The 16,983-nt window shown below is 41.0% G+C and overlaps 1 protein-coding gene across 18 annotated transcripts in view; it reads right to left on the reverse strand.

Moving 5' to 3' along the window:
• LOC138736875 (protein 4.1-like) overlaps positions 1-16,983 on the reverse strand; it is a 297,080-nt gene that overhangs the window by 59,143 nt on the left and 220,954 nt on the right. For all 18 annotated transcript variants that reach the window (XM_069887003.1, XM_069887002.1, XM_069887005.1 and 15 more), the window contains one exon: positions 8,191-8,295. In XM_069887003.1, the coding sequence (XP_069743104.1) occupies positions 8,191-8,295 (105 nt within the window). The remainder of the gene's footprint in view (positions 1-8,190; positions 8,296-16,983) is intronic.

Genomic DNA, 16,983 nt, shown 5'->3' on the forward strand with positions numbered 1-16,983 from the left:
CTACAAAGAATTAACCGTTTCTGAACTGTTATACAATTGCTTTTGGAAATAAACAAATGCAGGAGGAAAAACACAAAGAAATAAATCTTCCTCAATTAGATTTTGTTATTGTCAACTAACACTATTCATCCCCCACCACATCCCCAGTTAAATTCTCCTCCCAAAAGAACAAGAAAATATGTACAATTTTTTGCAGCAAATTGGTTAGCAGCATTAATATCAAACAGTGAATATTAAATTGCATTTCCAGTACATATGTTCTTCAGAAGCATTTCCTCCACACTTCTCTACCAACATTTGCATTGTCACATTTCCCAATTTTTTTTGGTATAAAATTACAACCTGACAAAAAATTCTATGTAAATAATTAGGAGGTACAGTAGCAAGATGGAATAAATCATAACACCCTATGCGGAGGCAAGCTTTATGAAATAACTAAAGGATGCTTGGTATGCAGCTATACAGCTCACATTCTATCCATCTGCAGCCACGGTTAGTTGATAAATAGCTGCCTGTGACACACTAAATAAGGAGAAGAATAAATAATTAAGTATTCAAAGCATAGACTGGAAGTCAAAGATTTTGAGCATTTTAACATGAAGTCAACAACAGCCACTGCAGGGGAGGAAGCAAAAAAAGTCCAAGTTATGCCAAGAAGCAACAATAGCTTCCATGGATTAAGAACTAATGCAAGGAAGACAGATCATTTTGAACTATATAGCAAATTCTTATTAACACCTACAACTGAGGATAGTACATTTTCCATGTTACAATACAAGAATTAAGCTAGGACATATCATTTTGAAATACCACAGCTAAAATTCAATTATTTATTAAACTCATTCTTTAAGAATTGAAAGTACTCGCAATTTTTGCTTACTTTTCTTGAAAGATAGACTTAACTTTTGTGGTTAAGATACAATGTCATTTATTATTCATTTAAAAATAGATCACACAAAGTATAGAAGAACTGCAAGCAAAAATACTTTCACAATGTGAGGGTAACAGTTTTACCCAAGGAATGGTTCAGTTGTGAAACTTGCTTTCATATGTAGTGATTCGGGGGAGTAATTTTATTTTTAAAGGCATCAATAACAAATGCACAAGGTAGAAAGCCACTGAAGGTATAGCAACAGAGAAATTTTTAAAAATTCATAGGAACTACAGCAAATCTTTCAGTAATAAATTCCATGCATTTTATTTCTGACATAATGATTGAAATTCCTGGTGATAAATGGAAGAATCCAATGAATCAATTTTATATTTTCAGCTAATAGTTTTCAAGACAGTGTAGAAAAACTGTCACAGTGAAAAATGAACAACGAGAAAATGATCAGACATAGTCAAGTCGAACTTCAGTAAAAGTAGCTTACTCAGTTCTACACAGCTTTTTAAAACCCTTCGCATTCCAAATGATGTCATCGCATTGTGACATCACGACGTCACTCAGAACCTCCCAGCGGGTTCACTTAAGCCTCTGGTGTGCCTTAACATGGCCTCTCCCCCACCCCAGAACTAGAGATAGGAGGCTAAACCTCTGGTGATATTATTGTCCACAACTCTTGGGCGGTCGTCCATGCCTTCGCATTGAGAGATGTGGCAAGGGTCGATCAAGGACAAGATGAGTTGATGGCTTAAAGTCCATTTTAAGTGTATCTGAATGCCCTCCAATGTCCAGTACACAAGTTTAAGATTGTTTCGTAGCACTCTGAAGGGGCCCTCATACGGCCTCCGTAAGAGAGGCCCGTGTGCACCTCTATGTACAAATACAAACTCAGTCCCAGAATTGGGATGAAGGGTGTCGTTGTTCCTTGCCTTGACATGGGAACTGGGGGAAATTTCTAAGCCTCTCCCGCAGTCTTCAGTTGGTGGCATCTCCTGTCTGCACGCTGCAGGCACAAACTCCCCAGGTACAATGAGGGGGGGGGGGGGGGATCCATAAACCAAGACAGCCGGAGGAGTTGAGATCCTCATTGTGGTGTAACACTATTGGTGGGACATTGAGCAGGCCGATGATGTCATGGGGCAGGACCTCTGCATCTTAGAGGCTCAGGACTAGCAGGGAAAAGCCTGCACATGTAGATATTCATTAAGTGTATGCTAAAATAAAGCAAGATAAGAATGCAACTCCAGGCTCAAGGTCATTTTTATAACGAACCCAAAACTACACTCCTTGGGTGCTGTTCTTTTCCCAGGAGGATCCAGGGCAGCTCGTCCACCTAATCAGGTCCCTGGAGGCAGGCCATCAGTGCAGTCTTCATGTGCCTATGGAACCACTCCACCAGGCCATTCAACTGTCATGATCAGCTGTCATGTGGTGGAGCTGCATTCCCTGCATTCATGACAAAACGTCCCAGAGGGCGGAGGTAAACTGTGGGCCTCTGTCAGAGGTGTCTTGTGTGGGTAGGCCAAACCGAGATATCCAGGCAGTAATAAAAGCCCTGGCACATGAAACGGTCAATGAGTCTGTCGTAGGAACCATCTCTGGCCACTGAGTGAATCTGTCAATGACCGTTAACAAGTACCTATACCCTTGTGACACTGAAAGCAATGGCGACATGCACGTGGTTGAATCTGCGCTGCAGTGGCTGGAAAGGCTGAAGCGGCACCTTCACCTGGCTTTGCACTTTTGCAAATTGGCAGTCCATGCAAGTCTTTGCTTAGTACATAACTTTTTTATCCATGCCATACAAGCTTGCCATCTATCAGGCGGACCATCACTCGAATGGAGGGATGGGACAATCTGTAAAAGGCATCAAAAATGCAACATCACGTAGCAGGGACAATAGAGCAAGGCAGTCCTGTTGAAAGTTGCACAGGAAAGTGGTACTTTGTGGCCCAAAGGCTTCATCTGAGTTGGAGGCTCATGAGAGCAGTTCTGTAAGCCGGGAGTTCGTCAACCTGGTGCTGAGCTTTGGCAAACACCATGAGACAGGGCATTAGCTACCACATTATTCTTAACGGAGATAGCTTTAATCCTGGTTGAAAATTTGGATGCGCAAGATATATGGCATTGCTGGTGGGCTAACCAGGGATCTAATGCCTTCACGAAGGAGAACATTAGCGGTTTGTGGTCAGTAAAAACCACAAAGTCCCTGTTTTCCAAAAAAATAGAGGAAGTGTCTGACTGCTAGGTACAGCGCCACCAGTTCCCCATCAAACGTGTTGTATTTTGTTTCCAGAGGCCAAAGGTGCCTATTAAAAAATACTAGAGGCTTCCATTATCCACTGATGTACTGTTCCAAGACCCGACCTACTGCGTTGGATGCATCTATTGTCAGGCGGTTGGTGCATCCATTTGTGGATGGACCAGCAACATTGCCTTTGCTAGGGTGCAACTGGTCTACTGGAATGCTAGTGTCATCTCTTCTATCCACTAGAGTTCTTTGGCATCGCTGGACACAAGGTCGAAGAGGGTAGAAAATGAAGATAGAAATTGACAATCCTCACAAATTCATGGAATCCTTTGATAGTATCAGGCCTTGCAAATTTGAGGATGGCTTCCACCTTGGTAGGCAATTGAAGGACACCCTGGTTGATGATCTGATATCCCAAGAACTCGATAGAGGACTGTCTGAATTTGCACTTGGCAAGATTTAGGGTTAGCCAGAACTCCCGTAGGTGACAGCACAGTAAATTCAGATGCTTCAGGTGCTCTTTGTGGGACTGGCTGGCAATGAGTATGTTGTCCAAGTATTCGAAAAGAAAGTCCATGCCATGCCCCAATGTGCCCATCAGTCGCTGGAATGTTTGTGCATCATTTGAGCCCAAAAGGTATTCTCAAAATTTTGAAGAGGCCAAACGGCATTGATGGCCACATCTTCCAGGTTTACAGGTATTTGGTGGTACCCATGCACCAAGTTGATTCTAGAAAATATCCTGGCCCCATGAAGATTAGTTGTAAAGTCCTGTATTTGGGGGACAGGATAGTGGTCTGCAGTGGTAGTGTCATTAAGATGCCTGTAATCCCTGCAAGGTCTCCAGCCTCCCGTGGCTTTCAGACCTGCGTATGATTCCAAGTTGCTCCATTTTGTGGAACTCGTTTTGCAAGCCGCAACTTGTTGCGTGGCAGGCATGTTGAGGAAGTCCTTGGGTGAGGATGTGGTGTGCAACACGTTTTGGTGTGGCAGTGGAGAACTGGGGAGAGACAATGTCCAGAAACATCACGTTTGGCAAATTCATTGTTCAAGTACTCCATGGCGTCTTGGTGTAGGGCGGGTTGTTTGGCTTTTCCAAGGCGGAAAGTCCGGAACATTGTGGTGTCCACCAACTGCACCCTTTTAATTCCATCATCAATGAGGAAGTCAGCACCCAGCAACTGCCAGGACATAGCAGCAAGAATGAACTTCTGTGTGAACTTATTATTGCCAAATTTCAGGGGTATAGTCCATGTGCCGTACGTATGAAGCAAACTTATTTACTGCAGTGAGCGCCGGACCTGTGTTGCTGGTAAGGGTGTCAAAGCCCCAAGGAGGAAGGACACTAACCTCCACACCCACGTCGACTATAAATATGCGCTGAGAGAGTTCATCCCAGACGTAGAGTAGGCTGTTACGGTGGCCAGCACAGCACTAATTTCAGTGGGCCTTGCGCCTTGCTGTTTCACACACAACAGAATGTCTGCACAGGCGGCCATTGTTTGAAGGTTATCAAAGTCCTCATTAGCCAACATGAGGCAGACGTCTTCTGATTATGCTCTAAAAACAAGTGCTTGAAGAACAAGCAAGGCCTATGGCTATCTGCCAGTGCCACGTCATTCATTAACACCAAAGGGGTGTGGTCCCCCAGGCCATCTATATAGAGGAGCCATGTGGCTCACTCGCACTGTGGGAGACCATAAAAACAAAGAAGGAGGGCTTTTGGGGTTTCTTGCCGAGAGCTGGTGGGTCCCAAAGGAAATCCACTACTCAACCAGCTGTGTCCTGGTTGAGGGCGTTTACCACATGATAGTATTTAGTGGGGTCAACATCTATCTTGCGAATGTGGAACTGTGCCTCAGCCTGCCTGAACCAAACTTCAGGTTGAGAGGCAGGCAATTTAAGCAAAACCGCTGCATTGTCCACTTTGGGGTTGAAATCCATTTGGGCCCATCAGGGTCACCAATGAAGCAACTGTGTCGCAGTGTGAATGAAGAACGAGAAAATGATCACTCGCAGTAAAGTCAAAGTTCAGTAAAAATTATTTTCTCAAACAGCCACACCCAGCTTTTTAAAACCCCATGTATTCTAAATGATGTAATTGCACTGTGACATCATGATGTCACTCAGAACCTCCTGAGCTGGTTCGATTAAGCCACCACTGAGTCACTACAACAGGGTTTTTAGATTTTTCAGTCTTCAGTGCTAATGTTTAATATAATGAACAAGCAATTTAAAAATCATTGCATCTTAGGAATTCTTGAAGCATTTAAGTATATACTTCTCTTCTCAAAGCTGTACTTTTGGAAATGTTGCATGTATTAGCCATTCCTTGTTAAACTGTCCATGACTATATAAATAGACATTTTGTTTTTTAAAATATTTTATTATACCCATGTGATTTACTTGGTAATAAAACAATTTACTGTTTTAGTCAAAATATCTTCACTTTATTCAATTGTGGAATATCTCCATCTTCTTCATTACAGAAAATATTATTGAATCCAATGTTGAAAGGTTTTAAGTACACAAAACACTGATCTCAAATTTTCACCCTCCCTTCCAGCTTTTCAGAGTCCTCCATGGCCCCTGGACTACACTTTGAATAACATCAATATTTTTCTCTACTGCTTCTCATAGATGCACAAATGAAATACTTTTCTTCTCTTTTCTACTTTCCACATTGTCTAATGATCCACTCATGCAAAGGAATTGTACGCAATTCTTTAAAATTGGTATATTTTATTCATGGCTCAGGATATTGTCTCCTCTCCACTGACGAGACCTAGTGCAGATTGACTGGTTAACTCATATGAACAAGCCCATAACAGTAAGCTCTATTCAATTATCTTCATTGTTGTCCATCCACTTTTATCTCTAAAGTTGTCCTAATAAGAAAAGGTTGCTAGAAGACAAGTTTTCAGCATTAACCTGACATGTTAATGTCTATTTTTCACAGATATGCCTTGAACAAAAGGACATTTTAAGTATTCATTCTCAATCTAATATCCAACAGAGATAATGTTCCCAATATTGTTATGCTGAGATTGCAACAAACTATTACAAAAAGGAGAATATTGTAGAACCTAACATTCAAGTATTTGGTCACTTCAAATTGTCATCAATCTATCTCTAAAGCAATTAGTATTAGTTTTGTAACTGAGTATCATCCATTAAGTATATAAAAATTAATTCTTAGCAGCCGAGGTTTCTAATTAACAGCAGCAACATAACGGTACATAGAAAAAGTAATTAATTATTTGACTAAATTTTTTAGTATTGTCAGTGACTGAAATATATTTTTATGTCTATCAAAAACTGTTCCCATTAAAAATTAAAATTACAAGTTATGAACAATTACCCAATTTTTATGCATATAGCGCGCATTATATGCATATTTTACAAACCAGGTCTTAACCCCGCCCCCCCCCCCCCCCCCCGCATTATATGGATGCGCACTATAAGAAAAAAAATTTATATGTTGAAAGAACATGCACAATTAATAGCTGTCATGGAAAAGACATGTTGGCAGTTTGTAGCGAGCATGGGAATATTATAGCGAGTGTAGGAATATTATAGCAGCAATTAAAAAAATGAGCTGTTACAACCCCAGAGGACCCCAAAACCCAGCAGCAATAGATATTCACCAAGACAAATGGTTGCTTAAACAAAAGTTACTTTTAATTATCTTTAAATATGAAAATAGAATCAAACTTTAACTTATCCCTATTGACTTACTTAACCTAACTTAACCCCCTTCTAATTCTAAGCGCACGTGTATGTAATGTGTGTGTAAGTTCAGAAAAGTTCTTTAGTTCACAGTCCAATCTCACTTCTCATTGATTCACTGGTTGCAGGCAATTCTTTTACTTATAAAGTTTACCAGGCTTTGGTGCTTGAAAGGTAAATGGTTGGTTTTCAGCGAGAGATTTGTTGTTCCTTTTTAATCAGCCACTGCAGTATCTTGATGACGAAAGTTCCTCATTCATGGTTTTCCAAATGATAACCTCTTTCTTTCAGGTCACCACAGAGTTCCTTTTTGTTTCCCTTATTCCAAGTGAAACATTAGACAGCCTGTCCTCTCCTCTTGCATGAACCATAAGGGCTTTGACCAGGCCGCCTTTCAAATGGGCTTTCCATAAGCTTGCCAGCTTGCCCTGTTCCAGTCCCAGCTGCTTCTGCTGGCTGTAACAGTGTACAAGTGGTCTATCTCTCTCTGAGAGAAACCCTATTTGACTCTCTTTGCTTGCAAAACCATTCGTCCCTCTTAGAACAGAAGCGCTCCGACAAACTCTTTCATCTGTTGCCTTTTTTGTAAACAACAATCCATTAGTGAAGTCTCTTGAGCACTCTTCAAAGCTCTTGCAAAAGCTGTTGGCCCTGACATGTCTAGCATGAGTCAGGGCTCCAGTATTTCAAATAAGATCTGTTTTAAAGTGTTTGTATGTAACCTACTCTAACAAACCTTTCCCAATTTATCTTCCAAAAACATAAATATAAACTCTGCCACAGGGCACAATTTATAGCAAGTGTGGGAATATTTTAGTGAGCAAGAGAATATAATAGCGACAATGGGCACAATTTATAGCAGGCATGGGAAATTTTGATTTTGAGAATATCACTTTGTACTGAATGCCATGGTACTTCTATAAACAAAACATTCTGGCTCGGGCACTGCACCTTATCAATGTTAAGTGCCCAGAACTGTCCCTGAGGAAGGAGATTAACATATCAAGTGCCTCTGATTTGAGACAGCATTAGAATTAAAATCCTGCTCAACTCCAAAGCCTGTCTTTAATCTATTTAATTGATTCTTCTCCAAACTGTGTTAATGTGTTGCAGCAGGATATGTTTTTAATGGCTGATTGACACCTCTGGGGGAAGTTGTTTGAGTATTAATTGTGGGGGATTAACTCTGGCAGATACTAGTATGTGCTTCATTTCATGTTCCATTTAAATGCAGATTGCTTTTGTTAGTTGAAATTTAGAATGCTATATCCACGTGTAAAATGTGTGTGTGTGTTATATGCACGAAAATACGGTAATACCTTACCTTTTCACCTGTTGCATCCAGAAAAGTGAGACCGAAATAATCCTTTTCTAACAAGTTGATTTGTTCACACATCCTGTCCATTATTATTTGCCCCTTGGAGCGTTTCTGAAAAACAAAGTTAATTCATAATTTAACCTGTGAAAAATAATATAAAATGGCATCATATTTCAATTCAAAAGAGGCACATTTACATAAAAGCAAAACACAATGAAGGAATAAATTAGTCCAGCCATAAGTAAATGATATATTTCTAAAATGATACATGCCTAACATCATCGTAAAAAGATTATTGGCATGAAGCATTAATTCTGTTTATTTTTCCATAGAGAATGCTCGAAGTTAGTATCAACCTAAATCACATAATTCAACTAGTATCTTTCAGGGAAGAAAATGTGGCATCTGTTACTCTTACATGTTTCCTCCGTTTGGGGACAATTAAGGATGAATAATTAGACCATTAGATAAAGAAGCAGAAATAGGCCATTCAGCCCATTGAGTCTGACGTGCCATTTAATCATGAGCTGATCTATTTTCCCCATTCAGTGCCACTGCCCTGATCTCCCTCCCCCCCCTCCCCCACCATAACCTTTGATGTCCTGACTGATCACAAACCATCAATCTCTGCCTTAAATACACCCAATGTTTTGGCCCCCACAACTGCCTGTGGCAACAAATTCCACAGATTTACATTCCACACTATCTCAGTATATAGGACAATAAACAATACAATGCAATTCACTTGCATTCATGAAGTATTGCAATGATTTTCAGAGAGCATCATAAAAACTTTGGAATATTTTTCCATTGCCTTTAAAGTACTAACCAATACAGCAGCCAATTTGCAAAGTTCCAAGTATGCAATGACCTATTACGCATGATAAGAATCTCAACAGCAAACACGTGGAAATGGTAGTACCTCAAGTATAATCCCTCCAGCGTCAATGACAAAGTTAAAAAATTCACCAGTCTTTTACACTTAATGGAGAATTGAAAATTACATCTTTCATATTAATAAAGCCCCCTTTCACACTGCCACTGAACGTGGGTTGATCCTGGCAATTTATTGGGTATTTAGGAGGTCATCCGCCAGTGTGAATGCTCCAAACTGGGCAGCGGCACAAATCACTGGACTCTGATACAACTCAGGGGGTACCTGTGTTCGTGCATCAGTCTGGCCAGGTTGTTTATGTTTCAGTGTAGTTAAAGCTAGTGTTCTGTTTCTGAATGTATTTTTTAGTGTAGGTGTCAGTGTAGTTTTAGAATTAGTGAGGGCAATCACAAAGCAAAAAATTTGACACTAGGTCTGCCAAATTTTGTGGGAGCTGGTCTGTGGGTTTGTCCTCAGCTTGAACAGTCTAAAGCCCACTGCAGTAGATTTTCCCATGCTCTTTTACACATTGTGCACATCTTATTAAATTGTGACTCTCCATCTCCCCACGCTTTTTCATAAATTGTGAGTGTACGTGCTTTATTCCCGCTACAATTTCACTGCCCTGGGAGAACTTAATACATCACTCAGGATGTCACCACTAGGTGTTGCCCCCCCCCCCCCCCAATCCACAATAGGAGGTAAAGGGTGCACAACCTCAGGATTTCATGGTCCACTGTGAATGGCTCACCCGGTACTAAAACATGGGTCATTTACACACCTATTTAGTGGGTTGTCAGTGTGAAAGGGACTTAAGCTACAACTGTGCCAGAGATCTTAATTAAAAAATCTCTAGTCATATCAGTTATACTCTCATTGGAATGCAATATGGCAGACATATATTCATCAGATAAAATTTTCTGTGGGTGGAAGCAAGACAATAATTAGACTCACTTAGATGAAATACTTCTGAAAGACATGAAAATAAAGAATGACAGGCAACCATCAAAGAACATAATAGCATAGTACTGGCCCTTTGACCCTCAATTTTGTGCCAACGTATATCAAAAACTTAACCCTTCCTACCTCGTAACCCTCTATTTTTCTACCACCCCGGCAAGACATTCCAGGCACCCACAACTCTGTAAAAAGAAAACTTACCCCTGATGTCTCCTTTAAACTTTCTTCCCTTCACTCTGTACTGATGTCCTCTAGTGTTTGCTACTCCAGCCCTGGGACAAAGATACTGGCTGTTGCCTCACAGAATCTTGTAGACTGTTTTCAGTCACCTCTCATCTTTTTTCCACTCCAAAAAGCAAAGTCCTAGCTCTGCTAACCCTGTCTCCTAAGACAACATCCAGGTAAATCTCATCTGCACCCTCTCCAGAGCTTCCACATCCCTCCTATAATGAGGCGACCAGAACTGAACACTACATTCTAAATGTAGTCTAAATGTAGAGTTGCAACATGACCTCACGACACTTGAACTCAATCCCTCAACTAATGAAGCCCAACATCCCATAAAGAAGGGCTCCTTTATTATCCTATCAATCTGCACGGCAATCTTGAGAGATATATGGATTTGGACTCCAAAGTCCCCTTGTTCTCCCACACTGTTAAGTATCCAACCATTAACCCTGCACTCAATCTTCAGGTTTGCAATTTTCCAGCTACATCATCAGGTCACACCACTGCATTTCTCTGGTGATCAAGTCCTTCTAACCATCCCTCCTTATCCTTTCAGTGCAGGAAATGGGTGTGATGCAAAGGCCCTCTTTGTGGAGAATTATTTTGGAGAGGAAACGACAATTGGAAAAGAAACATTTCTTTGGATCAAGAAGGCATGTTGTGGAAAATCATGATATGGACATTTTCTAGGAACACAACCCTTCCCATGCCCACCTGTATAGGAACACAACCCTTCCCATGCCCACCTGTATAGGAACACAACTCTTCCCATGCCCACCTGTATAGGAACACAACCCTTCCCATGCCCACCTGTATAGGGACACAACCCTTCCCATGCCCACCTGTATAGGAACACAACCCTTCCCATGCCCACCTGTAATGTGTTAAATAATGTATCAGACTATCTGATGAGTGGGAAAGCAAGGTACAGTTGCGCTTGCCCTTGCCTTCGAGTTTTTTGATGAACCTTTTCCTTCAGGTCATGTCTGTATACCAAGCTTTTGTTGTAAGGGCCTCATATACCCTCCTAAACCACTTCATGACTCTCTTTAAGCTGTCCTGCCTTGCTCTCCTAAAAACTTAGCATCAATTTTTCCCTGATTACATTCCTGTGAAGCATCCCTGAGCATTTTACTTAAAAGTGGCAAATAATTGTAGATTGATGAGAACATCTGTAAACTGGACATTTAAATGAAGCTCATTTTCTACCTCCTTGCATAAGAGTCGATCATTTCAAGCATTTCCCACTAAACATATTTTCCCCAAAGATTACTCCTTGCTCATTCTATAGACATTCTATTACCAATACTCTGCCATGATCCTAATTGATGAAAAGGGGTTCATTGTGTCATATTTTCACCTCAAATTCAGTGCACATTTACAAATTTAGACAAGAAAACATGAAACATTTTTGACCTACCTCTGAAATTCTAAAATATATGTAAACATTTTGGTACATAAAAGACCAAATTCAGCATAATTATTACCATAAGCAACCACTCCAATTAAATTATTTTGTTTAAAAGTTAAAGCAATCCCTTTATTCAAGCACACATTTAACCACACAAATTCCAGATCATTACTCTATTTAATTCCAAGAATTCAATATCACAGCCTATTATTTTTAAGCAAAAAGTTGCACAAGCAAGCACGGTGCAAAATGTAAAGTACAAGTAATTTGAAAACAATCATTACTATAGTCCTTAATTATGTAATGTTGACTGTCATCAGGTAATTCCCACAATTTACAAAATTTAAATTCAAATCCGAGTTGCTGGCACTGTAACAGCATGGCGCTAACTGCCATGCTAACCATGCCACTATCATAATTAGCCCACCGCCCCCAAGTTTACAGATAAAGTGTTACTAATAACCTTACTATACCAAGACTCTTACTAGTCAGGAATAGGAATACACTTTGGGAGAGTCACCCTAGCGGCATTAGCCGGCTCAATCCTGGGCACAGCCATTTTATTCAAACACAACTTTATTCAAACAGCTGCTCCAGGCAGGGCACAACCGGTTGGCTAAATATTTGCTCCCATCGCCAAGGATTTGTGTATTTCTTCAGAGCATACAGTACAATTCCAATTATCAAAAAAAAATCAGATTCTCCAAAATCCTCTTATCTGAATTTTTTTTTTCTGGATCCAAACTGACCGGGAATCTCAGGCTTCCGCTGGCAGCAGCAGCGAACCTCAGGCTCCCACTGGTGGACAGGGACCTCAAGCTCCTGGGTAGGAGCAGGACCCTCGGGCTCTCAGATGAGCAGGGCCTCGGTGGGGAAGTGTCAGTGATTAGCAGTGTCCCTCTTTTTTTGGTGAGAATTTAACATTATTTAAATGCTTAAAAAGCCTTCTTTTGTTGTTTGTTGTTTAAACACTGTTACAAGTGATTTGCTGTTGCTACTGGGCTGTTAAAAAAAGACCAGTTCTCCGAGAAAAAAAACGTGAAATAAGCCCAGTCTCGACCATTTTGGATAATCAGAATTGTACTGTATTAACTTTTATTATTTAATTTTTTTATTTATGGTAATTTTTATTTCCATTTATCTATTCATTATTTATTTGTTTCCTTGGTAGGGGGTGGGCTGGTTGCTTGGGGTTACCAGTTGCTTGAATTCCACAATACAACGATTTTATTGTATTAAAACAGTCTTTTACAATTTAAAGGAAAGCAAAACTGTCTGAAGTATGAAATGCATCTGTTGGAATATTATCAAATACAACTCTCCAGGTAGAGAGAAATATTCTGGAGTTGCACAAAATAGATTTCACTGCTTTAGCTGTCATACGCCATGGCTTATTGGAGAACCCAAGATTTCACAATTTTGATTTCTTTAACAGCATTTTGTACTAAAATGTTAACTTTGTATCAGATAAAATAATCAATTTACACTTCTCAGAGAAGAAACTGTAAGAGACTCAGAATACGCTACTGTTCATTCAGTCGAAACATGGAAGGTTTCTTGGGCAAAATAGAAATCAGTGCATCATTCTATCCACAAAGGGCAAGACTAAAAATGTACCCAATGACACGTCAAATTCACCATCCTGAATTAAACTCAGAACACCAACATTCATCCTGACTCAAGAATTAGGTTTGTGCTTTACATCCACAAAAACAAGCTGGTTAATATTAGCCCAAACTATGTATGATAATGTATTTTATTACCATACATAAAAGTACAATGTACAGAATCACAAATTATTTGGTTGTAGATACTTTGTAAAAGAAAAAAAAAACTCCTATAGTATTACTGTACAGCAAGAGATAGCACAAAAGATAGACAATAAATATTCACATTTACAGCAGTGTTTAAAAAAAGGGTTTCAATAGTGCAGACAAGTATTTGTGTGGAATGGGAGGAGTTTATGATTTGGTTATCAAGAAAAAGTTCAAGAGGCTGATAGCCATTGAGGAAAAAAAACTGTTCTTGAACTTGGAGGAACTGGACTTCAGCCTTTTGTACCGTCTTCCAAAGGATAGCAGCAAGAACAGGTTCTGAACAGGCAATTTGGGTCTTTCATGATGTTGGCTGCGTTTTTGAGGCAGCATCACAAAACGATGTGTTCAATAGATGGTAGGTCAGTGCCTGTGATGGATCTGGTCACATTCTTCCACATTCCTGGGTACTCAAATTACCAAACCAAGTCATGATCCATCTAATCAGTACACTTTCCATAGTGCAAAGTAAAACACAAAAGCCTGATCACCACTAGTCACCTCCCTCCCACAGCATCCAATCTCATTGTTTCCCAATCCCGCACTGCCCAGTTCTACCTCTTAGCCAAGATATACAAACCCAATTATCCGTGTATACCCATCATTTTCACTTGTACTTGCTCCACCAAACTAGTATCATCATTTCTCAACTCTATTTCGCCCCCGGTCCAATCTCTCCCCACTTACATACATGATCCTCACATGCCCTCCATCTCTTCAATGACTTCCAATTCCCTGAACTTGACTGCCTTATTTTCACAATGTACGTGCAATCCTTTTACACCTCCACCCCCCAAAGAAAGCCTCAAAGCCCTTAGTTTCTTTCCATATAAGAGACTAACCCAGTCACTCTCCAGGACCATGCTCCTCTGCCTGGAAAAACTTTTTCTCAATAACTTGACTCATCCCACTTTCTTCAAATAAAATGAGAAGCCATGGGTATCCACCAGTCCCAACTATGCCTGCCTGTTTATGGAGCAATTCATGCTTCAAGTCTACACAGGCAAGGCCCCTTAGCTTTCTCCACTGACGAAAGCATCGGGGCTGCCTCATGCACCCGTGATGAGCTCATCAACTTCATTCACTTGTGACAGCATAGATATGTTTTTGGGACATAAATTGGGAAAGGTTTGTTAGAGTAGGTCACAAACAAACACTTTGAAACAGATCTTATTTAAAATACTGGAGCTCTGCCCCATGCTAAACATATTGACTCCCCAGCTTTTGCAAGAGCTTTGAAGAGTGCTCAAGAGACTTCACTAATGGATTGTTGCTTACAAAAGGCAACAGATGAAAGATCTTGTTGGAGCCACAGATTGTCTGGAAGAGAACATGTTGTTCTAAGAGGAACATGTGGTTTTGCAAGCAGAGAGTGTCAAATAGGCTTTCTCTGAGAGAGTGACACAAAGATTAGTTCTACAGTGTTACAGTCAGCAACAGCAGCTGGGACTGGTACAGGACAAGCTGGCAAGCTTGTGGACAACCCCATTTCGAAGATGCCCTGGTCAAAGCCCTTGTGGTTCATGCAAGAGGAGAGTACTGGCTGTCTAATGTTTCACTTGGAATAAGAGAAACAAAAAGGCACTCTGTGGTGACCTGAAAGAAAGAGGTTATCATCTGGAGAACCCTGATGGGGCAAGTTTCGTCAGCAAGACACTGAAGTGGCTGATGGAAGTACATCAGTTGTGGATGTCCTGGAACAACAAATCTCTATCTGAAAACCAACAAGAACCTTCCTGAGCAGTAACCATTTATCTTTCAAGCCACAAGGCCTGGTGAACTTTATAAATGTTAAATTCTGTACACAGTATAAGAGTTGCCTGCAACCAGTGAACTTGGAGGAATGAGAAGTGAGATTGGACTGTGAACCAAAGAACTTTTCTGAACTTGCACACACATTATATACACGTGTACCCTTAGAATTAGGCTAAATTGATAGTGATAAGTTAAAGTGTGATTCTGTTTTCATGTTTAAATTAAAAGCAACTTTTGTTTAAGTAACCATTTGTCTTAGTGAATATCTGAAGCTGCTGGGTTTTGGGGTCATCTGGGCTCGTAACTCTTCACTGCCAACTTCCACCCCGATCTCAAATTCACCTGGTCCATCTCAGTCAACACTCTCCCCTTTCTTGATCTGTCTCCATCTCAGAAGACAAGCTTTCCACTGTCATTTTACAACCCACCAACTCTCACAACTATCTCGACAATACTTCTCCACACCGTGTCCCCTGCAAGTATTCCTTTCCCTTCTTGAAATTTCTGTCCCCACCGCATCTATTCCCAAGATGAGGTCCAGTCAAGAAATGTCCGCCTTCTTCCACAAATATGGATTTCCCTCCACCACTATCAACTCAGCCCTTACCCGCATCTCCTCCATTTCCTGTTCATCTTCCCTGACCCCCTCTGTCCCCAGAATTCCCTTTGTCCTTACCTACCACCTCACCAGCCTCCACATAAAACACATTGTCCTCCATAATTTCTGCCACCGATAACATGATTCCAGAACTAGACACACTTTCCAACTTCCGTTGGGACCACTCCCTCTGTGGCTCCCTCATCCACTTACTCTTCCCCTGTGGTTGCAGGAAGTGCCACATGCGTCCTCCTCCCACACCACCATTCGGGGCTCCAAACAGTTCTTTCAACTGAAGCACAACCACTTGTGCATCCACGGGAGTTATCTACTGTATCCCATGCTCCCTTTGTAGCCTTCGCTACATCCAAGAGACTAAGAGATTGCTTCATTGAGCCCCTTTGCTCTTCCGCATCAGTGACAGGGATTCCCCCAGTGGCCAACCAGGTCATTTCACTCCCATGCTCACATGTCTGCGTATGGCATCATGTACTATACCACCAAGACCACCCATAAATTGGAGGAACAACACTTGATTTTCCATCTGAGCTCTCTCCAACTAGATAGCATTAACATCAACCTCCAGTTTCTGCTAGCCATCTCTCGCAATGTTCTCCCTCCCTTCCCTTTGTCTTTCCTCCAGCTCTCCCTTTCCATTCACAGAGCCATCCCTCCTTGCTGGTACGCCCTCCCTTATCAACCTATTACCTCCTGCCTTTGGGACTGTGCTCTCGTCCTGCTTCTCACGTTTTGTTTGGGTGCCTGCTGACATTTTTCATATCTTGAAGGGCTCAAGCCTGAAACAGTGATTATGTATCTTTTTATCTTTATCACTGTTTGAACAGCTGAGTTTCTCCAGCATTAAGTTTTTACATTTTCTACAGTATATGTTTAGAAATTTGATAGATTATTTGATGAGCTGCCAAATCTCCTTAGAGGTAGACACTGGTGTGCTTTCGTCATGGTTACCTTGATCTGTGTGCCCAATAAGTGGAATCCCACAAACTTGAAGGTTCAAACCCCCTCCACCTCTGTCCCATCACTGCAGACACATACATGGCCTCTCAGCCTCCCCTTCCTAAAATCCACAAACTTCTTGCTACCATTGATATTAAGAGCAAGACTGTTGTTTTGGCAACACCCTAGAAGATTCACGATC

This window comes from Narcine bancroftii, chromosome 6 (genome assembly GCF_036971445.1).
Source record: "Narcine bancroftii isolate sNarBan1 chromosome 6, sNarBan1.hap1, whole genome shotgun sequence".
Classification (NCBI taxonomy): domain Eukaryota; kingdom Metazoa; phylum Chordata; class Chondrichthyes; order Torpediniformes; family Narcinidae; genus Narcine; species Narcine bancroftii.